The sequence below is a fragment of the Erinaceus europaeus genome, chromosome 5, assembly GCF_950295315.1.
Source record: "Erinaceus europaeus chromosome 5, mEriEur2.1, whole genome shotgun sequence".
NCBI lineage: Eukaryota > Metazoa > Chordata > Mammalia > Eulipotyphla > Erinaceidae > Erinaceus > Erinaceus europaeus.
Window position 1 is genome coordinate 117,657,477 of NC_080166.1, and position 25,442 is coordinate 117,682,918.

Below are 25,442 nucleotides of genomic sequence, written 5' to 3' on the forward strand. Positions count from 1 at the left end.
AAGTTGAATGACAAAAAGCAAACAAAACTCTTCAGATTTTTACTCTATGCCTCTGACTATTGTTGATTAGTCTCAATTCAGTTACTTAAAAGAAAAAAAAAACTTCTTTGTCCATGTTTGTAAGCCTATCCTTTAATATTTAATCTTTCCTTAAGGTTTGCTTGTACTGGGAAAACATTACTATTACTGTTAATTTCATATTTCACTGAATCAAATAATAAATGTTTATCTTCTTGTTCTTAAGTATTCCACTTTTCTTTCCTGAGTGACCCCTGTAAATGTGTTTCTTCAAGCTCTTCACCGACACTTCTTAAGAAAGTGTCGATGAAAGCCACAATTCTTGTACTTCAGTGTCACAGACTTCTGCAAACCACAGTGAAAAGATCACACACACACACACACACACACACACACACACACACACACTGACAAATTTAATCAGTTCTTTGTTGAATGCTCAGAAAAAAATGTTTTAATAGCACAAATGTAGTCGGCAACATTTCAAATATAAAAGACAGTAGTGCTATCAAAAGGTATAATACAAAGACACTGGGGAGAAAAGGATAGACAATTACACTCAAGACCCATAAATCTTCCTCATTGTACATGTATATAGCCATTCATTCAGACTGGTTTTTATATGTAGATAGGGTGCTCTCTTTTTTTCTTTTTCTAAAGAATTCCAATGTGGCTGTGAGATGAAAATGTGGTGCTGTAACAATGTATTATGGTAATGCTAAAGCTTTCTTCTATTTTGCTTTTAGTGTCAGGACTGCTAAAAGCTTGTTTTATTTTAAATGCCCGACTGACGTAATATGCTTTCAGTAAAGAGGGCAGTGCTGCATACATTGCCCTCCCCTGTCACTGTGTGGCGCCCCATCACATGGCCCCTCTCTGCACAGGTCACTTTGCTAGGAAGGAGTCTCAGGAGCTGAGACTGTAGATGGAAACTGGCAGGGTTACCATCCCATCAGCCTGGCAGCCATTTCCCTAGGGAACCTTACCCTGCATGCATGATTCTTCTAACAAATAGCCAGAGAAATGGACTTGCCTTCCAGTAGAAAGATGCCCCAGACATTGGTGCAGCCCAGTTTGCACTTCTCACTCCATGCCTGCTGAGTCCCAAGCACAAGATGAAACTCCAATTTAGGTCACCCCCACCAGTCCACCTTCTCCATCAATGGGTGTCTGAACAACAACTCAGGATGGCAGAGCTCTGCCACTCTCCTCAGTTACTTCGGAGAAGTGTAAAAAGGGACCCACCTCCTCCTGCCCCCCCTCCACTACATACACACAGCTTATAAATTCAACATCCTCCCATTCTGAAGCCAGCAGCATCAACCTGCCAGGGTATTGCCCAGAAACAGAAGATGGACAGACAGAGAGGAGCGTGGACCTCCTGTTTCCTCCAACTGCACCGCCAAACAGCCTTCCTGCCCCCTCAGCCTCCAGGTGCAGCTGAATCACTGTGAAACATTCAGTCTAATCACATCAATTGGTTGGGTGTCTCATCAGATTCCAGAACACTTGGGAATGGCAATTCTGCCAAGAGAGGCTCTGTCAAAGATGATCTGGGGGACAGATTACAGTTGAAGACTTCATCGATTGAACCTGGAGAAATCAAAAAAAGGCACACATGATCACTGCCACTGAAAATACAACAGAAAGGGCCCAGCAGCACCTGTCTGACTCTGACAACACAAAGCAGCCACGGCAACAAGTGACAGAGAATCCTGGCTTCCCTAGGAAGACAGAAACAGCTAAACAGAAATGTGCTGATATTTCTCTACCAGGAGGACAAGAATAGCTCTGTACTTGTAGAAAATTAATGTTTCGGGAGTTGGGCGGTAGCGCAGCAGGTTAAATGTTTGTGGCACTAAGCGCAAGGACCGGGATAAGGTCTTTCCCCATCTCTCCCCTCCCCTCCTCTCTCCATTTCTGTAAAAAAAAAAAAATTAATGTTTTTTAAATTTTTCTACTTATTTATTCAATAGGATAGAGAAATTTTTAAAAATATTTTTCTTTTTCTTTTTTTTTTTTTTGCTGTCAGGAAACTGTCCTCGGCCGGGAGACTGACCTATTTAAAATATTTTAAAAATATTTTTCTTTATTGAGTAACAATTTTTTATTTTATCTTTACTTATTGGATAGAGACAGCCAGAAATCAAGAGGGAAGGGGGTGATAGAGATGGAGAAAGACAGACACCTGCAGCCCTGCTTCACCAGTTGTGAAGCTTTCTCCCTGCAGGTGGGAAATGGGGACTAAAACCTGGGTCCTTGCACATTGTAACATGTGCACTCAACCAGGTGCGCAACCACCTGGCCCAGGATAAACAGAATTTAAAGGGGAGGGAGGGAGAGAGAAAGAGAGAGACCTGTAGCCTTGTTTCGTTTGTCATGCAGGTGGGGACTGGGAGCTTGAACCCTGATTCTTACATATGATAATGTGCGCATAACCAAGAGTGCCACTGCCTGTTCCCTGCTATGTTCTTCTCCAAGAACTGGAGTAAGGTATTCAGTGAGTTGCAAGGACTTGCCCCTGCCCCCATGATGACAGAAAGGCCCACATCTGGGGAACAGATGCCTAGTACAAAGATTGGTTTGGGATAGGCTACCTGACTCAGCAGGACAGAGTAGTGAGGCCTGAGCAGCAGATACACTCTAGCTGTGACATCTGCAGAGCATGAAGGCAGCTCAACTTGACCTGGAAGAGTCCTTCCCCACAGCTGGGAGTGCACGTGGCCTCAGGGCTGGTCCAGGGTCAACTTACTAGGAAGCAGTGATTGACTTCAGCACCTCTTGGTGTTCCTGAGATGACAGGGGAGGGACTAGGGGATACCCTAGGCAGCCTACAGAACAGAAGGTGAGGAGTGGTGAAAGAGTCAAATTTGCCCAAGTCCTTGGGGCCAGTGAGTGAGGTTGGAGGGATGTCAGAGGAAGGATGGGACACCTGAGACTGGATTGCAACTGGGCTAATTAATTCCCTGAGAAAGGATCAGCCACAACCCATCACTTAGTTTCAGGGGAGTGCAACAACAAGGTATTTTTGGAATGAGCCAGCAGACAGAAGCTAAAGTGGTGTGGAGGGAAGAGAGGTGGGCCCTAGGCTGTTCACAGAGACGATGAAGAAAGAGAAATGAGGGGTGGGGGTAGATAGCATAATGGTTATGCAAAGAGGCTCTCATGCCTGAGGCTTTGCAGTCCCAGGTTCAATCCCCCGCACCACCATAAGCCAGAGCTGAGCAGTGCTCTGGTGTTTCTCTCTGTGTCTTTCTCTCTCTGCATCTCTCTCAAAAATAAAATAAATAAAAGACTTTTAAAAAAAAATGAGAAGACAAGAAGCAAAGGGGAAGAGGAATAAAGGGGAAAAGGGAAAATATAGGAGTAAGAAAAGAGATGAGAGAGTACCTTATTTAGAAGTATCCTAGGAAGAGTTAGGGAATCCTTGGATTCCCACACAGATATGATGGGCCTAGACCTCTAATAGATCCCTCTCTCTGCCATCAGTGGCCACTTCCATCAGGAACATCAGCATAAGCCCTCCTGTGGGCCTCTCCAGGATCTCGCCCTCACTATAAAGCAGCAATGGTAGGGACTGCTCCACTCTCCTGATGGAGGCTGGGTCAGCCTGCCCTGTCACTGGAGGAAGACTGGTCCTGAAATGAGGGCAGCCTAGAACGTTCCAGCTGTGACCATGGACTATGAGCTCAGACCCACAGTGCTGGGAAATTACGCCCATGCAGTCACATCTGCCATGTTGTCTCCTCAGGCTACTGCTAGTTCCCACGAGAGTTGGGACATTCTCGGAGTGCCTGTTCCGCCATGTTATGCCCTCAGGGCATTGTCTATATCCCCGGGATATCTGGAGTGCTTTGGTTACTCCACCCCCTCCCATTCTCACGAGAGTTATCATCCTATCCTGGAGTGCTCTAGTTACTCCTCCCCCTTCCCATTCTCGTGAAAGCTACTCCTATAAAAACCCTTTGTTTTCCGCACCTCGCTCTCTTGCCGGCGCTTCACTCCGGTGTTCAGACGCAGGAAAGGTTACTGCGTGAGGCGGCCATTTTCACTACCTCCACGTGGCCCAACCTGCTTCTCTAGCACCCAACTCTGAGGTGCCAGCGCAAATAAAGATTTGTGTTTCCTCTTCGCTCCGGACCCCCTCTCTCTTCTCCGCGGCCCGCGCACGCACAACAACATCTGGCTCAACAACATCACTGCCTACAGCTCAACCATGAGTCCCTGGTCGTCTGTTACCCGCCCGTGAAGCCAGCCCGGCAAAAACAACACCACAGGGACTCAGAGGTTATACAAGCTCCTGTGCTACATATATGTGGGTCCTGAGCCAGGTGGATGGGATAAACAGTTAATTTCATTCATAGATTTTCTTCAAGATTGGGAGCTACTTTCTGCCCTAATCCTACTTTCTAGCCTTAGTCTAATTTTGACAGCATCTTCTCACACAATATTGTTGTCCAACTCCATGCCAGCCATCAAACTCAAGCAAAAATGATAGTCATGGACCCCTAAGAACACACCTAAAATAGACTTCCTTACTTCTTTCTACCCAAAGATCCCTATTCTCAGCTGCTCTATTCCTACTTTTGGTTCCCATTCATTAATCATTTTGTCATACTTTATATCTTGCCACCTTTCAGCCAAGTTACAGACAGTTATTACCATGATACCATCCTGACTTCCTTGGGCAGACGACCTCACCAATATGTTTTGGGACCTCGCCTCTCCAGAGCCCTATTCCACTAGGAAGAGACAGAAACAAGCTTGGGGTAATGGATCCACCCGCCAACACCTATGTCCAGTGGAGAAGCCATTATAGAAGCCACAACTCTGACCTTCTGCATCCCAAAAAGAATTTTGGTCCATACTCCCAGTAGGGGAGAAATGATAGGGGGAACATGACCAGAGGGCTCTGAACTCCAACTCTTATCAGGACCCGGAGAGAGGAGGAAAAAGGGAGGGACATTTGAAAGTAGTAATAGGCATGACTTGGAAAGAAAGAGAAGATGGTACCATGAGAAAAAAATGGGCAAATATATACAAGTATAGACCGATAGTTGTAGAAATAATAGTTAACCTGTATCTGTAACCTTAGGAGAACTGCTATAGCTTCCAGTGGAGGGAATAGGGACACAGAACTCTGATGGTGGGAATGGTGCAGAATTATATGTCTGTTAATCTTATAATTTTAGAAATCACTAATAATTTTTTACTAATAAATTTTTAAAGCACCATAGGAGCTAATAAGTAGGAGTTAACATTTTTTTGTTACAGATATAGGAAAATATAATAAGAGTCATCAAATATAAATAATGAGGACATTCATATCAAAAGTCCCTGAAAACTGCAGGTTCATAGGGTGAGCATCTTTGTTGTGTAGTTTGGTTTACTTATCTATGTATTTTAAAAAATATTTCCATATTATTTATTTGATAGCAAGGAGAATTGAGAGGGAAAGGGAAGAAAGACAAGGAGAGAGAAAGACACCTGCAGCACTGCTGTGCCACTTGTGAAGCTTCTGCCCTGTAGGCGGGAACCTGGGTCCTTGAGCATGGTGATGTGTGCCCTCAACCGGTGCACCACTGTCTGCCCCCTTCTATATTTATTTTTTATAACTAACAGCAAGAGTCTTTATTCAAAGAAGTTACCTGCCAGCCCAGACTGGCACAGATCAGAGAGATGGGCTCAGCGGAAGTCAAATCCAGGCAAGGCTTGAGTCACAGACTCTGTCTCAGTCACAAGACTGGAAAGTCTCACCAATTCCTGAGAAGCACGGCCTGGACATGAAAGCCCAGGACCCATTATCAGGAATTTGTAGTTTGTTAAGTGAGGCAGCCTCAAATTTATTCTTTTTTGGGTCTTACAGATTCTCGAGAACCTTTTCAAATATTTTCAAAGATAGAACTACCTAGGTGACCAAGTGGTGGCAAACCTGGTTGAATGCATGTTACAATGCACAAGGACCCAGGTTCAAGTCGCCAGTCCCCACCTGCAGAGGGGAAGCTTCACAAGTGGTGAAGTAGGGCTGCAGGTGTCTGTCTCTCTCCCTCTTTATCACCCCCTTCCCTCTTGATTTCTGGCTGTCCTTACCCAATAAATAAACAAATAACGATAATTAAAAAAAAAAAAAAAAAACAGCCTGCAGGGCAAGAAAAAAAGAAAGAACTACCTCTAGACCATGTAGACATCTTGAACTGAACTTCAAGTTAATATCCTGTTGCCTTAAATGTGCACATAAGGGAAACATCATTCTTTCTGAATATTTAAATTACTGTTCCTAAGAGTTAAATGAGTGCTACTGTGGGGAGTGGGTGACGGAACACCTGCCAGAGCACACAAGTCACCAAATGGAAGAACCTGGGTTCAGGCCCCCGCTCTCCACATACATGGAGGAGGCTTCACTGGTGGTGGATCGGTGCTACTGGTATCTCTGTTTCTCTCTCCCTCTCTACCTCCCCTTTCCTTCAACTCCTCTCTGTCTCTATTTTTTAAGAGGGAGATAAGAAGGAGAATAAGAACAAGAATAAGAGGAGGAGGATGAGGAAGAAAATGGTGAAGAGAAGGAGATAAAATGGGTATAAGGAACAGTGGGGTCACTGTGCAGGTACAAGCCCCAGAGAGAACTCTGATGGCAGCATATGTAAATATATAAACAAATATTAACGTGCATCTGATTAGCAATTCATTATAAATTCATTAAAAAGAAAAATATAATTTTTCTGGGCATGCAGTATAATATGAATGCTATGCTAGAAAACTAAAAAGCCTTAAGAGGAAAAGCTTCTTTTTAAAAGAAATATTTTTATTATTGGATAGATAGAAATTGTGGGAGGGGGAGATAGAGAGGGAGAGAGACAGAGAGACACCTGTAACACAGCTTCACCAGTTGTGAAGCTTTCCCCCTGCAGGTGGGAACCAGGGGCTTGTACCTACATCCATGCACACTGTGATGTGGGTGCTTAACCAGGTGAGCCACCACCTGGTCCCAGAGGAAAAGCTTCTATATAACTTTTGCGCAGCAAATATTTTTCCCTTCCTACTTTCTGAACTATGTAATATAATATTTTCCCTTTATCAAGAGGCCTTTTTATTTCAATTAATTGACTGTTCTTTCCTGTTTATCCTTCTGCCTTTCAACTACTGCCCAACTACTGCCCTTGGGTTTTTTAGAATGTCAACCCACCTCTGGAAGTCACACTGAATTTTCGGTCAGAAAAACTGCTTCTTCGGATTAAAGGTTCACTCATTTTTTCCAGAAACAATTTAATCGTCTCCTTCTTTTCTGGACTTGTACTTGACAAGTTCATTACTTTCCCATTCACTTTTACAGTAGAATTGCTAAGCCCAAACCAATAGAAAAAATCAAATAATGCATCAGCTTTGAATTCGTACACAAAGCTCAAATTCTCTCCATTAACCACTTCATTTTCTGGAGGGAAAAAATTCTTTACTGCATCTTGAAAATCAAACTGCAAGAGAGAGAAGCATTTAATTAATTTCATGGATATAACTATGACCTCATGTCATCAATAGAATTAATTGCCCAACTGTGAAAAAAAAAAAACTTTAATTCTATTTCAATTTGACGTTTTTTTTAAAAAAAAAATAATAAAAATCATTCCCTTTATTAACAAAAGTCTTTGCACCTGAATCATATTCCATTCTAGTCTTGACCTTGAACTACTTGGCTAAAATTGTATTTATTTACACCACATTTTGAATAATGACTTGTAGTTGGTAGAAACGAAGCTGCCTGCACTGGTGTGATAAAGAAGTACTGGGCACTGACACGTCTGGACCCAGTGAGGTCCAGGCACTGACCCCTTACTCTGTGCCCAGCAGCCCTGGACTGAGACAGGCTAAGGCTTACCTGGAGTCGGTAGCTTTCTCCAATCACAGAGGAAATGACAGTGTCCATCCCCTGCTCTATCTGTCTTCTTACCTTGGGATGTCTTGTGTTCACGAGAAATGCATATGTTCTTTCTAGAAATTAAGAAGTAGACTTCACAAAAGAAGTATGCATGTGTGGGACAGACAAGATTTCTAGCATTTGATCCAGTCATGTTTCCAACTTTATTTGGCGATTTTATTCATTTGGAACCCACCTCGCTGTTCCCTTGGGCCCTCACCACAAGGCCTAGACAGATTTCCAGAAACATTTCTGAAGATGTTGTAGTCTTGAGAGCAGCTTAGAGAGACTATAGACACAGCCTGGAAAAACCATGGTAGCAGTTTGTCACTTGTGTGTCAGAAATCCCACGCCCCACACTGTCACTAGCAGGAGGAGGCCCGTGCTCTGTCACACATGTCCAGCTGAAGTGAAAGCTCAGGTGACTGCTTTTCATGTCACTGTCTTTGCTAGATCGTTCACACTTCAGCCTGGTTCTCAGCTTCCCATCAACACGTCCCCTTTTGCAAAGCAGCAAATCAGCAAAGACCAGGGTGCAAGGCCGTCTCATGTCTCCTCCTATCTTTCTAGTTCTCATCAGTATCTCCAAAGATCTGGCATCCATTCTGTCAAAGGATCAGTCTAGAGCACTGACACATCTGGACCCAGTGAGGATTTGATTTGACAGTCTGAGATGGACCTCTTTCCTGCCCCACTTCCAAAATGGCCCATCCCTTAGAATTAACTTCCTTGGTTTTATTTACTCATTGTCATCCTCCATTTAAAGATCACAGGCCAGCTATAGTGTGAGCTTGCGAACTAACATTTTGCATTGACTTAGACAAGTCTGTGGTCCACCAATGACATGTGTAACAAATTTGAGGAATTAATATATTTTTCTTTTTTAAAAGGACTTGGGTTTATTTATTTTTTAATTTTTTATTTACTTACTTCCTTTTGTTGCCCTTGTTGTTTTATTGTTGTAGTTACTATTGTTGCTATTGATGTCATTGTTGTTGGGTAGGACAGAGAGAAGTGGAGAGAGGAGGGGAAGACAAAGAAAGGGAGAGAAAGACAGACACCTGCAGACCTGCTTCACCGTCTGTGAAGTGACTCCCCTGCAGGTGGGGAGCTAGGGGCTCAAAAAGGGATCCTTAGGCCAGTAAAGACAAAGACCAGGGTACAAGGCTGTGCTACCACCTGACTACCTGGCTTATTTTTTTAACTTTTATTTTATTTTATTGGACAGGACAGAGAGAAATTTAATGGGAAAGGGGACAGAGAGGGAGAGATACAGGCACTTGAAGCACTGCTTTATAGCTTGTCAAGCTTCCCCTCTGCAAGGAAGGACTGAAGACTTGGATCTAGGTCCTATGCACAGTAACATGGACACTTAACCAGGCACATCACTGCTCAGCCCCTGAATATATTTTTCAGCTAACCTTATCTCAATTTTCTTACCTGTTTTCCTTGCTTGCTTATTTATTTATTTATTTATTTATTTTACTAGAACACTGCTTAGCTCTCGCTTATGGTGGTAGGTGGGGTTACAGATCTTCAGTGGTTGGTGTAGTGTGGAACTATATATGCTGTAATCTTACAATCTTGTAACCTACTATTAATCACAAATAAGAAAAAATAAAAACATCTCGGAGACAGACGACTTTCCCACTAGCTCATTTAGAGGATTGTTCTGTAGGCTTGTGCCGTGCTCCAGATGGTCTCCTTCGCCAGGCTTCTTGCTCACAGCCTTGTCACCAGCTCACAACCACCCCACATTCTCCAGGCTCAGCTTCTATTTCATCAGCAGGCCACCCTACCACCTAACAAGGTAGCATGGAACCAAAGATTATTCTATACCTACCTTTTGTGGTGTCTTTTTTAGTCTGTACATTAATAAAGAACACCATCGGTTTGCTCAATATAGTTTCTCTGTAGTCTTTATAATCACAATAATTGGTCAGTTCCACATATCTGTAAAGAAAAAAAAAAAAGCAGAGATAATTGTAAATATATGGTAACCGCTATCAAGTCAGGAAGGGATGTACCTGTGACTGCCACCTTTGTCCTTTGAGTGTCCTTATGGAGGCAGCCATATTCCACATTGCATGTAGTGTAATGTAACCCTGGTCCTTTGGATAACCTGACATCAGTGCTCAGCTCTCAGGGGTAACCATTTCCAGTGATCATGAACATCATTTCTCTTTGGGGCTGCAGGAATTCATGTGAGGCTGTCAGAGCTCTATGTCTCCCTGGATCGAGAATGGATTATACTTACTAAATGGAATTAACTGAGTCTTCTCCAAGGCACTCAGCTGTCTAATTGGTCAATCTGACAGTCTCCTTTCCCTCTCCTCTACTCTTTGATTTTCAAAGGCCAACACACACACACACACACCACAATCAGCTAGTATTCATATGAAGTCACATCTCGCTGATTTTGAGTTTGCACAACTTGAAAAACAAAAGCAACTAATAGGGAAAAATTTACTAATGGCCCTATTAAATTTAGCTTCCTTGGGCTTAGCAAGGAAGGGAAAATCTGATTTTTGGTTTTGTTGCTCTTATTTTGCTTTGACATATATAAATTTTTGATAGGACAGAGAAAAATTGAGAGTGGGAAAATGGGGAGGGGGGAGAGACCTTCAGCACTGCTTCACCACTCAGGAAGCTTCTCCCCTGTAGGTCAGGAGCAGGCTCTTAAACCCAAGTCCTTGCAGATGGTAATGTGTGTGCACAACTGGACATGCCACCTGTTTTGCTTTCTGGCTCTGTCATCCAGCACATAAGCTAGCTCACTCTCCCCCACCCATGCCCCCTCTTCCTCTCCCAAAGCAGCCTTTCTGTTTTGTCTACCCACGTGGTCTATAAAGAGTCATATCCACGTGCAAATGAGCATCCTTCAAGGAGCTGGCCATATTTTTTCCTCATCCAGTCCAGGCTCAGATGCCACAGGACACAGGCAGGCTGTGTGACATCCGGCAGGCTGGAGGACACATCTGCCACACCACTGCTGCAGTGGCTGCCTCCCCAGTGAGAGGCAGGGAGTGAATGGATGGGCTGGCCAGCTGGCAGCACAGCCTGCTCTAGTCACAGATAATCGGGAGGAAAAGAGAACACCAGGGATTCTATCCGGCTCCTTGTCATTCCAATGCCTGACAGGAAAATCACAGCCTGAGCAAGTGCCCCCACTGCAGGAAGCTGTGGTCCCCTCTCAGCCTCCCCCACCTGACCCCACAATCAAATGGCGGGGGGGGGGGGGGGGGGGCAGAGCTCAGCACAATGAACCAAGTCTGGGTCAAAAGCAGGTAACTGAATACCCCCTCCCCCCAGGTCAGCAAACACAACTTCCAACTGTCTGTCATCCCAGCTTGGTTTCTTCAAATTTTGTGTCATTATCTCTTTTCCGGGCTTGTCAAACCTAATTTGGAGTGCTTTTAAAATATGACCCCTGATGGCGCTTCTGAAATCCTTCTTGCCATCTATTTCACTAGGCTTTTAATGCAGTCCCCATCTGTCAACCATCGGCACTGGTGGGGGGGGGCACACACAGAGATGGCCCTTTTCTGGGAAGGAAGGGGGTACAGGGTTGAAGCTCAGGGCAGTGGGAGAGGAAGGCAGGTGCAGAGCCAAGGTACCCAGTGTCTTACTGAGGGAAGGGAGAACTGGGTCGGACTTCAGGATTATCAGGCTCTTCTTCTTTCCTCCCTCCCCACACCTCTCTCACCTGAGAACAATGTGGAGTGAGAATGGGGTGAGCTGGGCTCACTGCAAGTGAGGGGTGCTTGTGTTCCATATCAGACAAGGGTTTTCCTTATCTCCTAACTATCCAACAAGGGAGAAGAAAGAAGAAGATCACCATGTTGGGCTCGTGCACTCTCGCATTCATTCATTCCTCTCTCCATTCATTCACTCACCGACACTCAGCATGTGTCCCTAAGCACCAACAAGGCATGCTCACCTCCTTTCTGACAGCCAGTGAGCTCAAGAAAGTGGCAATGAGGCAAAGGTTGGCAGGAGAGAGGAACTCCTGTCCGTTCTGGCATGCCCAGGGCCCGGCTCGGGGAGGCAAGCATGACCTAGGATGGGCATGAGGAGAGGCTGAGACTTCTCTAACTGCAGGGGTGAGGAGGTGGAGAGATGCAGAGGAAAGGAGGGGGAAGCAAAGAATTGTAGCAACAGAGAGTAACTGTCTGGATGGAGTAAACATCAAAAAGATAGATGTCCAATCCCACAGCTGGAGCCAGGAACTATCTCTAATCCAGAGTGGATTCTCCCCTTCTCCACCTTCTTTTCTGTGGAGTCAATTTATGGTCATGTAAACACTTCATGTTTTCCTCTTGGCATTCCCCGCCCCCCTGCTTTCTGGATACCCACAGCCTGAATGTCATTCTCCAGGGCATGCACATGGCCTTTGCAAGAAGCATCACTTTTTCTGATGACACAAATGGCAGAGCAACACTTCCCTGTACAATCAGTTGTCATTTCAAGGTATCATCATCTTGGTGGCATCACTGAACTTGTTCCAGTGAATTTACAGCTTACGGTGGAAAGACAAAAATCTTGACTTAGAAATGATCCCCGAGGGCAGGAAAATGAGCTCACTTGGACAGTGAGACCCCAACTCAAGTCTGACTCCCAATGCACTGAAGGAAGCTTTCTCTGCCTCACAGCAGCTTCTACCTAAAAAAGGGAAAGGGAGGAGAAGGGAGGGGAGGGAGGAGGGAGAGGAGAGAGGCAGGAAAGGAAGAGAAGAATCAGGGGAAAGAAACTATCCCTGGTTGAGAAAATAATCAGGTGTCCCCAGAATTCTGTAGAAAGCTTTCCGGAATGCCCCAGCATTCAAAGAGCCATCATTTGGAATGAACAGAGGAGAGGCTGGAGGAGTGCTTATGAGTAGTCAGATGCTGAGCTAGTAAATAGCCTACAGATGAGTTTTCTATCTGAACCCTGAATTTAATATGATGCTCTGAATCATAAGACAATGTGCTGCATAATTTAATCTTCCTTTGATGATTTAGAGGCACTTTTAGCACCTTAACGGGGTTATAAACATCATCACAGCACTGTGGGTATATGTAGGAACACTGCTTATATGAGCACTCTGGTACAGAACTTACAGACACGAGATGGTGGTGAGAGTCCTGTTTAATCAGCCCACTATCTGAACCAGGTCACAAGTAAGAATTAACACCTTAATTCATCTATCCCTAGCCTCTCACATACGAAAGGCCTCAAAAGCCTTATAAAGTAAGTAACTGTGTGCATTCCTTTTCAATTCACCTTTGGGAAAATCCAGATTCATATGTCACTGATGTGCAAAAAGACTGAGAACCTAGTTATTATATCTCCCAGGTATTTGTAATCACTGGCTTTGAGATAAGGCTTTCTTAGCTGCATTGGGGGGGCTAGTCCTTTCATCTCTAGTCATGCACATTTTTGAGCTGCTAATACAAATCACTTCTGTGTGTTAGATATATATATATATATATATATATTCTTCTTAAGTTATCATTAGGGATAGAAAGCAAACAGCTAGAGACATGCCTATTAACTCTCATTTCTTCTTTCCTTGCTTTTACCCTGACCCTAAAATGTTTCTAGGTTGAGGCTTTCTACGCCTGGCTTTCAATCCAAAGACTGAAAAGCAGAACAATGTGGTGAAGAGCAGAGCAAATGGAAATTAGAGGATCCAGTTCAGGTCTTAATTGAATGGCTGTGTGAACTCAGTTCCAGAGCCACAACTCCCGCTGACCTTGACTGCACTACTTAACCCGCCTGAGCTTTTTCCTTCATCTGTAAAAGGGGAAAGGACAGCTTTCCATGTTATGAGTCGGTACACTTCATGCAGTGTGGACACGTGCACTTGGGTCCAGAAGCGACACTTGATGGGCATTATGAATGTCCTTTATCCTGACCAACTCTGCCGGCCTTGGACGAGTTCTATAAGCTCCTGACACACACCAAGGATGTGCCTGTTTGAGCCACCAGATAAGGAGGATAACATTACTATCTAAAAAATAAGTGAGCAAGAGTTTCCCATCTGTTTCAGATTCTTTCCAAACCCTTTCAACTTGAAAGGGTGTAAGAAACAGCTTCTTACATACAATCTCTGAAAGATGGGGCCAAGAAATAATACTATGTTTCTGCTTCTAGAAAGTCAAATGTAGAGAAAAAACAAACAAACAAGCAAAAACACCACCCTCCTGTCTCTGGAGGTCCCTTCAGGCTTCACATCATCTATATCAGGATCTGAAAAGCTTTCTCCAATTTTCCTGGATATTGATGGTTTGATGTTCAAAGACAAATAAAAATTCAAACCCATGACTTCTATCCAAAGGTAGGAGTGCATGCGTATTTGTATGAGTGAGGGTTCCTCTAATGATAGATGTGTCAGGGAGATAGCATGGTGGTTATGCAAAAGGCTTCCATGCCTGAGGCTCTGAGGCCCCTTCCATGCCTGAGGCTCTGAGGCCCCAAGTTCAATCCCCAGCCAGAGCTGACCAGTGCTCTGGTTAAAATAAATTAAAAAGAATAAAAGTAACTCAAGAAACAAACAAACATGGGAAATGATGCAAAAAAAAAAAAAAAAAAAAGAGGAAAGCAAATCAGAATAGTCCTTGAGTAGAAAGCCCAGAAATTGCTTTTACTTGGCGTCACATTTGCTGTGACAATCAGGGCGAGCTAGCAGTGAGGTCACGCCCTTCGGAACATGGGACACTGTGCTGTTTCCAGTGTCAGCACGATAGCATTGCATCGCCCTAAATGTTCAAACAGCTCCTCCTCTTTCACTGTCTTCCTTCCTCCTTTCCCAACTCTAGTGAAACCAAGAAACATTTTCATACTTATTGCTCCAGGTCCATTGGCTCAGTCACTCACTCATCAAATACTGACGTCCAGTGCATGTGAAGCAGAGATGAGTGTGCTGTCATTCATGTGATAAACATTTACCAAGTACCTACTGTGTGTTGGACCTGTGAACACCAAGAGGAGAAATAGTCTTGCTCTCAAAATGCAAAAAGCAGCCTATTGGAAGAAACAGGGAAGAAAATGCACTTTTCCACTGTGGTGTTAAAGGGGAGACCAGCTGCACCGGCACCTGGTCAGCATTACTCATGAACTTAGAAAGCTGCAGGAGGCCAAGTGGCGGTGCACCTGGTTGAGTGTACATCTCACAATGCTCAAGGACCCAGGTTTAAGCTCCTAGTCCCTACCTGCAGGGGGAAAGCTTTATGAATGGTGAAGCAGTGTTACAGGTGTCTCTCTGTCTCTCTCCCTCTCCACTACTCTCTTCCCTCTTGATATCTGTGTCTCTATCCAATAAATAAATAAAATATTTAAAAAAAAGAAATAAGAAAACTGCAGAATCCCAGTTGCCTCTCCCCTCCGCCCCCCCCACCCCCCCAGTTCTCTGTCAAAAGCTGCCTTTTAATAAGCAGGAAGGTTTGCAAGCTTCTTTAATGTCTGAAAAGCAGTGGTCTAAGATATGGTCCATCACACACAGAGGCTAAAAGTCTAGTTTATTGCACATACTGATAGATAAATGCCAAATGAAAGCACAGTTGCTTCCACCCAGGTGTGCGAGCTCCATGGAGCTATGTCCTGGTTACTTAAGTGAGGGAGGAGATGGGAGGTAGAGCCATTTACAAAGCAGAACCCGACACTAGGCAGGAACATTTAGAGTCTGGCAGGCGAACTTCCTGCCAAGGGGTGTAAAGGCAGGGAGACAGGGGCATCTGTCAGGAGGAGTCATGGCTTGGGCAAGCTTGGGAGACAATGGAGTAACTGTGTCTGAGGGACAAGAGAGCTGGAAGTAGGTGGCCAGGTTAAGTGGAGTTCCAAAGGAAAAGAGGGGGATCCCATGGCTTACAAATCATCAAGCTGGGTTGAATTTCTGTCTCTGTGACCTAAGCAAGGGTTTCTACCTTGCCAAGCCTCATTTCCTCAGCTTGGAAATCAGCTCCCAATAGGCTCCACACAAAGTGGTTACAAGATTAAATAACACGTGAAGCGCTTGACTTCTGGGGCTGCTTAATATGGAAATTAGTCCAACCTTTGTGAAAACAGTCTGGAGATTTCTCAGAATGTTAGAAATGCACTAGCCTTATGATTCAGCAGTTCTTATCCTGAAGATTTACTCAAAGGACTAAAAACACCTATCCAAAGGTGTTCATAATAGCAGCACAAATCATAATAGCCCAATCTTGGAAGTAACCCAAAGACACATGAGTGACTAAGAAAGCTGTTGTATATATACATAATGGGATATTACTCAGTTGTTTAAAACAGTACTGTTCTCTCCTTTGCCTCATCTTGCGTGGAACTGGAAAGAATCACGTTAAGTGAGATAAGCCAAAAAGAGAAGGATAAATACCAGATGATCTCACGTATGGGTGGAACTTAAGAAACAACGACGGACAGGGAAAGCGCCAAGCAAGACTTGAACTGGGTGTGGTATATTGCAGCAAAGCAAAAGACTCTGGGGAAGGAAGGGAAGGAAGGGTGTGGGTAAGATGCTGGGTCCTGCTACATGATAGTGGAAAAGGGGTCAAGTTGGGCGTGAGAGTATATTGCAGACATCTACCACAAGAAGATGTGAAATTGTACTCATGTGTCAACAATTGCATTGTGAACCATTAGGCTTCCTACAATAAAATGATAAAAAGGAAAAAAAAATTCAAGATTAAACTGAGCAAGATTTTTGCCTTCAAAAGTTTGACAACAGTGGTCTGGGAGGTGGCATAGTGGTAAAGCTTTGGACGCTCAAGTATGAGGTCCTGAGTTTGATCCCTGGCAGCACGTGTGCCAGAGTGATGTCTGGTTCTTTCTCTCTCCTCCTATCTTTCTTAAAAAAAAAAAAATTTGACAACAATAGAAACTGCTACTTGTCAACTTAGAGCATATGCCTGGGAGTGTTCTAAGAGCTTTATGAACTATTATTTGTGACAACCCTGTACGCTGGTTGGTGTTGAGTGATTCCTCTTTGATCACTGAGGAGACAGAATTTTCTTATTTATTTATTTATAAAAAGGAAACATTGACAAAACCATAGGCTAAGAGGGGTACAACTCCACACAATTCCCAATTCCCACCACCAGAACTCCGTATCCCATCCCCTCCCCTGATAGTTTTCCTATTCTTTAACCCTTTGGGAGTATGGATGGACCCAAGATCATTGTGGGATGCAGAAGGTGGAAGATCTGGCTTCTGTAATTGCTTCCCCACTGAACATGGGCGTTGGCAGGTCAATCCATACTCGCAGCCTGGGAGACAGAAATTTCTACGTCAGATGGTAGGTGGCAGAACTAGGCTGCGGGTAGCCTGGTCCTGACGCCAGACTGTCCACATTGCTGCAAGCCCCCAAAACCCCCTAGCACGGGCTGTGCCTGATGACTCCTCCTCTTCGGTGTCCCCGTGCCTGGTGAGTGCACTGCTGTCCTGGGCAGGGCACTGAGTGCAAGGCTCAGACACAGGAGCAGAGGTACAGCCCTGGTCACAAGGACAGGACAGGAGCCAGGAGCCCACTGAGGGTGACAGCACTGCAGGCATAGATGGATGGACAACAGCCCCTTCAAGAGGTCACCCTGGGGGTAGGGGGGAGACAGAAGCAAGCACTTCCACTGCAAAGTGGAGATATACTTTACTTCATTGTTTTACTGTTTTACTTTATTTTGGCTAGAGACAGAGAAATTGAGAGTTCTGTTTGGTGATTAGTTTGGTTTAGTTTATGAATCATTGTTCCTGAATAAAGAAATACAGCTTCCCTGCCCAGCTGTATGTCTCTGGTCGTCTCTGTTACCCACCTGTGAAGCTAGCCCGGCCAGCTGGAGCCTCCGAATTTTAACAACAAATGGCGCCCACGTGGACTTGACCTGCACATCTCTCAGATAAGTGAAGACAATTTGGCTACCTATGTACTATGGCCTTCTCTTCTGCTTGTGAAGAGATCTCCAAAGGCCAATGCTCTTTCTTCACGAGACTGTTTCGCTGTTTCTAGAACATTTATCTCTGGACCACTCTGTGGTTTCTATGCGCTTGGGTGCACTCAAAACAGCCAGATGAGTCGGGAAGAGCCAGCGGGCAAAAGGCGAGGCACGGAGCTGCCTTTTCCACCTGGTGGAACAGCCAGCCAGCCGGCTGCGCCCAGACAACCCCATGCTCCTGTAGCCCTGCAGCCCCACAGCCCCACAGCCTGCAGGAGGCTGACGCCATCAAACAAGAGCCCGATGCCAACACGCTGGAGCCCGATGCCAACACGCTGGAGCCCAATGCCAACACGCAGGAGCCCAATGCCAGCATGCAGGCCAGCCCACAGGAGCCGGCTCTCCACCGCCTGGCGCAGGGCAGTGGACGCGTGATCCCTCCCACGCTGCTCGGCCACTGTGAACAGGGCAGCAGACATGGCAGGGCCATGGGGCAGGGCCGCGTCGGCCCGTGCCTTCTATAAGGCTGGCCCGCCCGCCCTCGTGCTATGAATTCTGGAACGATCCCGGACCTCCCGGACCCCCGGGCTCCCTACCGAAACTGGGCACACGAGATCTCCAGCTGCTGGTCCGGTCTGAAGGCAGACAAGCTGGAGTATGCAGAGATTTGTACAGAGATCGCAACCTGCAATTCCTAGAAGTGAAGCTGCCCAAGAGACCACCACTGGACAATGCACCCCCCCAACAACTAAGACAGTACATATCTAAATTCGTGTTTGAAATGACATGTCTTCGTAACAAAGGATTCTCTCCTTGTATATTAATGACCATGTTTATGTGTATGTTTAAAGTTTGGTAAACAGTAACTTTAAGGCTAAATTCTTACTAGTCAAAGTTAAATGAAAAAGGTTTTCAACGTAATTCTCATAAAGATAAAATTAACTTACATTTAAAGTCTGAGGTGAAAATTAGTTAGCAATCAATATATTTTAACTAAGTTGGTCTAAACAAAAGGTTAAATAGACTTGTTGATATGTAAAACTCTCGATTACCTTCTCTATTAGAAATGGTAGATCGCACAATGGCTATGCTAATTATTCTCATGCCTGAGGTTTCCTTTCCTGTGCACACCTAGGGTGTGTCTCCATCTTGAATGGGTGTAAAAAAAGGTTAAAAGACGTTGTTGATATGTAAAAGTCTCAAATTCCTTCTCTATTAGAAACGTTAGATTGTGCTGTGGTTATGCTAATAACAAGTTTTGTTTCATAGTAAGTAAATTGCAGCCAGCTGCCTTTGGGACTCTAGACTGTTCCCCACCCCATGCAAATGCCTGTCGAGGCAAGTACGCCCCCCAGAGGCAAGAAATGTTTTTTTTAAGCTGATAAAGTTTTGCCCACAGAGGCAAAAAATGGCCCCCCCAGGCCTTCCCTTAGCAGCACACTGGTTCTTGTTACTTGCTTACATGTTTCTCCATGTTTGTGCCAGTTTCTTTTTTAAAAATGCCTGCATGATAGAGGTTTCTGTTCACCCCACACCACTGATACTGTGGTCATTTAGTTAAAAAGAAAAGGGGAAATTGTTGTATGCTTTACATTGGGTTGTTCTAGCTCTCCCCCTGCCAAGAAAATTGGTTCAGTCCTGCTAGTTTCACGGGCCCGCTTGTCCCCGCCCCAAGGAACCCCGAGAGAGTTCCAGAGTTGCAGAGTTAGAGAGTGCTTGGCGCCGCTGCGGGGGAAGGAGGCAGGAGAGTTCTGTTTGGTGATTAGTTTGGTTTAGTTTATGAATCATTGTTCCTGAATAAAGAAATACAGCTTCCCTGCCCAGCCGTATGTCTCTGGTAGTCTCTGTTATCCGCCTGTGAAGCTAGCCTGGCCAGCTGGAGCCTCCGAATTTTAACAACAGAGAGGGAAGGAGAAATAGAGACATACAGATAAACTGACCTATAGTACTCGTGAAGGTTCCCCCATGCAGGTGGGGATCACAGGCTCGATCCAGGTTCTCACGAGGGTAACATGAATGCTCAACTGTGTGTATCACAAAGACAAATAATTCAAATTGAATTAATTAGTTTTGCCACCAGGGTTATAGCTGGGGCTTGGCACTGATGCTATGAATCCGCTGCTCCTGCAGCTATTTTTTCCTTTTTATCTTATTTGATAGAACAGAGAGAAGTGGAGAGGGGAAGTAATGAAAGAGAAAGGGAGAGAAAGAAAGACTCCTGCTTGTGAAACCCCCACCAGCACACAAGATGGGGACTGGGCTTGAACTTGGGTCCTGGCTCATGGTAACATATGCACTCCACCAGGTGCACCACTGTCTGCCCTACAGATATATATATATATATCCTTTATTATCTATTGGATAGAGACAGCCAGAAATAGAGAGGGAAGGGAGTGGTAGAGAGGGAGAGAGACAGAAAGACACCTGTGACACTGCTTCACCACTTGCAAAGCTTTCCCCTTACAGGTGAGGACAGGGGGCTTGAACCCAGGCCCTTGAGCATTGTAACATGTGTACTCAACCATGTGTGCCACCACCGGGCCCCAGGTCAATTTTTTTTTGCCTCCAGGGTTATTGCTGGGACTCAGTGCCAGCACTATGAATCCACTGCTCTTGGAGGCTTTTTTTTTCCCTTTGTTGCCCTTGTTGTTTATTGTTGTTGTTGTTGTCGTCGTCATTGCTGTTGTTGGATAGGACAGAGATTGAGAGAGGAGGGGAAGAGAGAGATGGGGAGGAAAAGATAGACACTTGCAGACCTGCTTTACCGCCTGTGAAGAGACCTCCCCTGCAGGTGGGGAGCTGGGTGCTCGAACCAGGATCTCTACACCAGTCCTTGTGCTTCAGGCCATGTGCACCCAACCCACTGCGCCACCGCCCAGCCCCCAGGACAAATATTTTTAAAGCAAACTCTTGAAGGCTTTTTAAAAGATCTCCCTGTCACTCAAGATTTTCTTAGTTTTTATACACTAAGCATCAATGTAGAAAAATATTCAAGTATCAGGAAGCTAACTATAGTCAGCTGAGCTGTCAAGTCATCCTCTCGCTCTAAGCAAGTGACTTATGTGACTGTCAGGATCGAGTTCATTAGAAAGCACCTCTCAAAAGTCACAGCACAGACTTCTGAGGTCAAAAAAAGAAGCTCTGCTTCCATGGTGGACTTACACATACCCAAAACATACGCTGAATGAGAAATATTACTAAAGAAGGAGTTCTAACCAAGATCCAACCTCGTAACCCCATCCCAAAGATCAGGCACGTGGATGTTCGCATACTTCTGGGGTGGGGGAGTCCACATGTGACTCTTCAAAGCTCTATGGCTCAACAGAGTTAAGAATCATCACTTTTCTTTTTTATATATTTTATTGAATTAATTTATTTACTTATAGAAACAAAGAGAACTCAAGAAGGGGTGATAGGGAAAGAGAGAGAAAGAGAGAGAGAGACACCTGTGGCCTTGCTTCAGTGCTTATGAAGATTTGCAACCTCCTTCCCACCCCCCATAGGTGGGAACCAGGGGCTTGAACCTGAGTCCTTGTGCATTACAGAATAAGTGCCACCACTCCATGTTGCTGCGGCTCCCTCCATCACTCTTCTTTTCTTCCTCCCCAAACATCATGTTGGCTGCTCTTGGTTGGGAGCCATTTCATACCCAATGCAGGGATATGACAGCAAAGAAGGTGAAAATATCACTGGGGCCTCTCAACTCTAGGTTCCAATACATTACGGGAAATAGATACTTAATAGGCGCAGACTTGGAAGATGACGATAGTCCAGGTAAAAGCAAAGCGCCACCCTTGCCAACAACTGATGACCTGAAGGAAATCTGAACTATGCTTCACTCTGGCTGAATCCACTGCCTAGCACAACAGAAGGAAGAATCCTGGGAGGAGAGCAGCATGCAGAGAGCTGCAGTATGTGCACTGGCTGCAACTGATCTTGGGGATTCTGTTAGCTTTAGAAGGGAGCCGGAGCAGGCTGTTACAGAGTAAATCATGAAGATTTAATGAGACTCACCAGAGTTTGTTTAAGAATGAAAGGAAAGTAGGAGGGCAGAGGAATGGAGGGAGGGAACAAATCACTGCTTTGGAGCAATGTTTTGAGAGATGAAGTTGTGTTCAATCCCCAAAGCCAAAGTCAGCTGGGCAAATATATCAGATCTGAGAAGCAACAGCTACAAATGTCTGAATTCCAACTCTGGACCCAGCTTCTGACTGGGGCAAACCAAGCCTCTTGCTGCTAGCCCCAACCCAGTCTTCAGTCTCTTCCTAGAAGCCTGTCTCTATTCAAACCAGGAAGCCTGCCAGTCATACTTTAGGACTGAAAGAATGCCCCATTCTAGAAACTATTCCCCATGCCCCAGCATTTCTCCCCAGAGAGAAAGATAAGTCAATCCTCCCATCACAGAGATTGTTCTCAGATGTCTCTTGCTATTTTTCAAGATTGTCTAGACAATGGGAACTTTGAGCTTCCTGGTTCTTATTGGCACTCTGGTCTGTCACCTGGTCATTGTTTATTTAAGAATCTTATTATCAGAAGACCAACACCACTTAATTTTTTTATATGTGGAAGGTATTCAATACAATAACTGAATTCTGAAATAATCTTAAATTTTGCAGCACAGTTTGCTCTGTCAAAGACCTAACTTAGGACTTTAAGTACTTCTGAACAGTTTAGTCTTTCATACTCAAATACAACACATAGCGTCTTTTTCAATCTGATTTTTAATTTAATTCCATCCATAGTTCCATATTTATGGGTTGGGACTGTCAACGAGGAGAGGAAAAGCTTTCTTCTTTCTGGGGAAATCATTTCTCAAGTCACTCAAATCCTTGACCATTTTCAGAAAAGCAAAGGTAAGGATGAGGAGGTGTCACATCTGCTTAAGCACACACATTACTATGTAAAAGAAGCCTGGTTCAAGCCCCCTGTCCCCTCTTGCAAGGGGGAAGCTTCACATGTGATTCTACAAAGCTCTGTGGCACAAGAGCAAAAATCATCACTTTTCCTTTGTATATGTTTTTTTTATTTAAATAACTTATTTACTTATATAGAGAGAGAACTCAAGAGGGACAGGGATGATAAAGAGGGACAAAGATACACCTGCAGCCCTAAAGAAGCTGGAAAATCATTCATTTACTTATTTATTTATTGCCTCCAGGGTTATCACTGGAGCTCAGTGCCAGCACAAGGAATCCACTGCTCCTGGCAGCCACTTCCCCTCCATTTTATGTAATGGACAGAGAGAGATTGAGCAGGGAGGGGGAAATAGAGTGGGAAAGAGAAACATATACACCTACAGACCTGCTTCACCTCTTGTGAAGCATCCCCCCTGCAAATAGAGAGTGGGGGCTTGAACCTGAGTCCTTGTGCATAAATACAGGATGTGTACTAATCTGGTGCACCACTGCCTGGTCTGAAAAACATGCATTTCTTTTTTAAAAATCTGTAAAAACAAGCCTTTCCCTGGGGTGAGGTCGGTGTGGGGGGGGCGGGGGGAGGTCATTGTAAATATCTCACTTTGACTGCTTGACCCTCCCACACTTCTGTCTTGCCAAATAGCACCGGCCTGAGATTTTAGTGGCTGACCCTTGACTCACCCCTGAATCAAGCTCGAGGCTATGCGCCCTTTTCCCAGAACCAGCTGTGCAGAACAACCCCCTCCACACACTACACTCTTCCGTGACCTCTGAATCCTTTTTAACCCCCAACCCTCAAAGCTAGCTTCAGGCAGTACACCCTTAGCTTCAGTTCTGATCAAAGAGTCACAGGGCTGCGGCAGTGGACTGTCCTGGGGCCCTCTGTCAAGTTTGCTTTAGTCCTAACTCCGCATCAGCCAGACATTGTAACTACTACACCAATAAACTTATTTCCTCCCTCACCCCCAATTTATCCACGCAATACAACCTACACTGTTCTGGGTTGGACTTCATGGATTTTGGCTCTTCCACAGCCATGGTTTTTCTTTTTATAAAGTGCTATGTGGGACGGAGGAGAGAGTATAATGGTTATGCAAAAGAACTTCATGCCTGAGACTCCTGAGGTCCCCGGTTCAATCCCCAGCACCACTGCAAACCAGAGCTGGGCAGTACTCTGGACTTTATCACTCCGTATCTTTCTCTCCGACATCTATTGATAAATACTTACTTTATTCATTTGCTATTAGCACTACATGAGGCCAAAGATGGAATCCGCGGAACTAACTCTGTGCACTGATCTCCCCCTTGGGGCGCAAAGCCCAGCATCCTCTTCCTGTCTGCTCTCTTTGAAAGCCAGAGAGTGAGGCACAACTCCTTAAACACCCCTGCAAGGCGTGCCCCCAACTCGAGCTCATCTGACCCAACTGAGTCAGGAATGGCGCCTCCTCCGCCTGCTTATGCTCCCCACCCTGCCTCCTCCTCCCTGGTGCCTTCCCATAACTGCTGCAAAATGCAAAGCGGCAGAAAAAGCCCGCGGTGGGTGGGTAGGTTGAGGGGTGGGGAGAGCTATGCAGCCCACGGGTAAAATGTAAGCAAGGAGAAGAATCCAGAAGCGGGGGTGGGGCGCGTGCCCCCCCGCCCCGGCAGGGGTCGCGCCCTGCGGCAGGCACGGCCACCCACCTCCTGATGTGGTTGCTGAGGCGGTAGAGCTGCCCGTCGAGGCGCACGAGGCCGTCGCTGAAGACGTTGAAGCCGCCGCGCGCGGCCGAGGCCCCCGGCCCGCTGGGCCCCGGCACCGCGAGCTGGTCGCCGCGCAGCTGGAAGGCGCCGGGCTGCAGGCGCAGCAGCTGCTCCAGAGGCAGCAGGGCCAGCTCGCAGTCGCACGTCCACAAGCTGCGCAGCTCCCCCGACGAGATGGACGTCAGGCTCGGCCGGGCGGGGGGCACGCACGTCGCCCCCGCCATGACCCCGCCGTCCGTGGGCCCCGCCGGCGCCCCCAGCCACCCCGCCACCGGCCGGACGCTGCGGGTCCCCGGGAGCAGCTGCTGCGCAGGGCCGCCCGCCCGGGAGGAGCGCCGCAGGCTCTGCGCGGAGAACGCGCCGCCCTTATATGCGCCCCGGGCGCTCAGCCGCCCCTCCCGGCCCGCGGGCGTGACCCCAGGCTCCCCGGCCTGGCTCCCGAGGGCTCCGAGCTTGGCGCGCTGCAGCCGGGTTACTCATCCCCCTCGGGTCGGCTGCGCCACGCCCGAGCCACGGGGACTGGGCAGAGCCGGTCCTGGGGTGCGGGGTCTTGGCGGTGGGAGGGCGCCCAGCTCCCGCCCCTGGCAAGACTGGCTGCTCTGCGGACCCGATTGGAGGGGGGCTTGCACCCCTTGACCCACTTGTTCTAGCTGACCTTGGGCCCAGCGCTGGACCTTGATGCACCCCCACTCAGTTACCCCCAGTTGGAGCCAATTGCTAACCTCATTTTTCCGCTCCAGATTCCACTCTGAATTTTTCCTTCTCTCCGACTTTCTTCTTGGAGAGTCCCTTCCACACAGAGATTCGTCCTTAGGGCTGGGCAGTGGTGCACGCGGTTGAGCACAGAGGTCACCATGTGCAAAGAATGGGGTTCAAGCTCCTGGTCCCCACCAGCAGGGAGGAGTCTTCATAAGCGGTGAAGCACTGCTGCAGGTGTCTATCTCTTCATCCCCCTTC

The 25,442-nt window shown here is 46.1% G+C and overlaps 1 protein-coding gene across 2 annotated transcripts; it reads right to left on the reverse strand.

The window, feature by feature from the left end:
- Window positions 1–454: 454 nt before the first annotated feature.
- Window positions 455–24,925, reverse strand: MEDAG (mesenteric estrogen dependent adipogenesis). 2 transcript variants are annotated; one of them, XM_060191662.1, is made up of 5 exons: window positions 24,426–24,925; window positions 9,771–9,880; window positions 7,961–8,001; window positions 7,202–7,487; window positions 455–1,611 (listed from the first exon to the last, which is right to left on the reverse strand). In XM_060191662.1, the coding sequence occupies exons 1-5, from the start codon at window positions 24,707–24,709 to the stop codon at window positions 1,487–1,489; spliced, it is 846 nt and encodes a 281-aa protein (XP_060047645.1). In that variant the 5' UTR covers window positions 24,710–24,925; the 3' UTR covers window positions 455–1,486. The 2 variants fall into 2 exon arrangements, with proteins under 2 accessions (XP_060047645.1, XP_007522465.1); XM_007522403.3 differs by having other exon boundaries at window positions 7,889–8,001; window positions 24,426–24,916.
- Between the last annotated feature and the right edge of the window lie 517 nt (window positions 24,926–25,442).

Bases quoted from the DNA above. Each gene is read 5' to 3' on its own strand.
- MEDAG (XM_007522403.3), bottom strand. From the start codon at position 24,709: ATGGCGGGGGCGACGTGCGTGCCCCCCGCCCGGCCGAGCCTGACGTCC. The intron at 8,002-9,770 runs GTAGGTATAGAA...CTTAATTTCTAG, and splicing joins TAAAAAAGACACCACAAAAG to AAAGAACATATGCATTTCTC. The intron at 1,612-7,201 runs GTGGGTTGACAT...TGATTTCTCCAG, and splicing joins ATTCAGTGTGACTTCCAGAG to GTTCAATCGATGAAGTCTTC.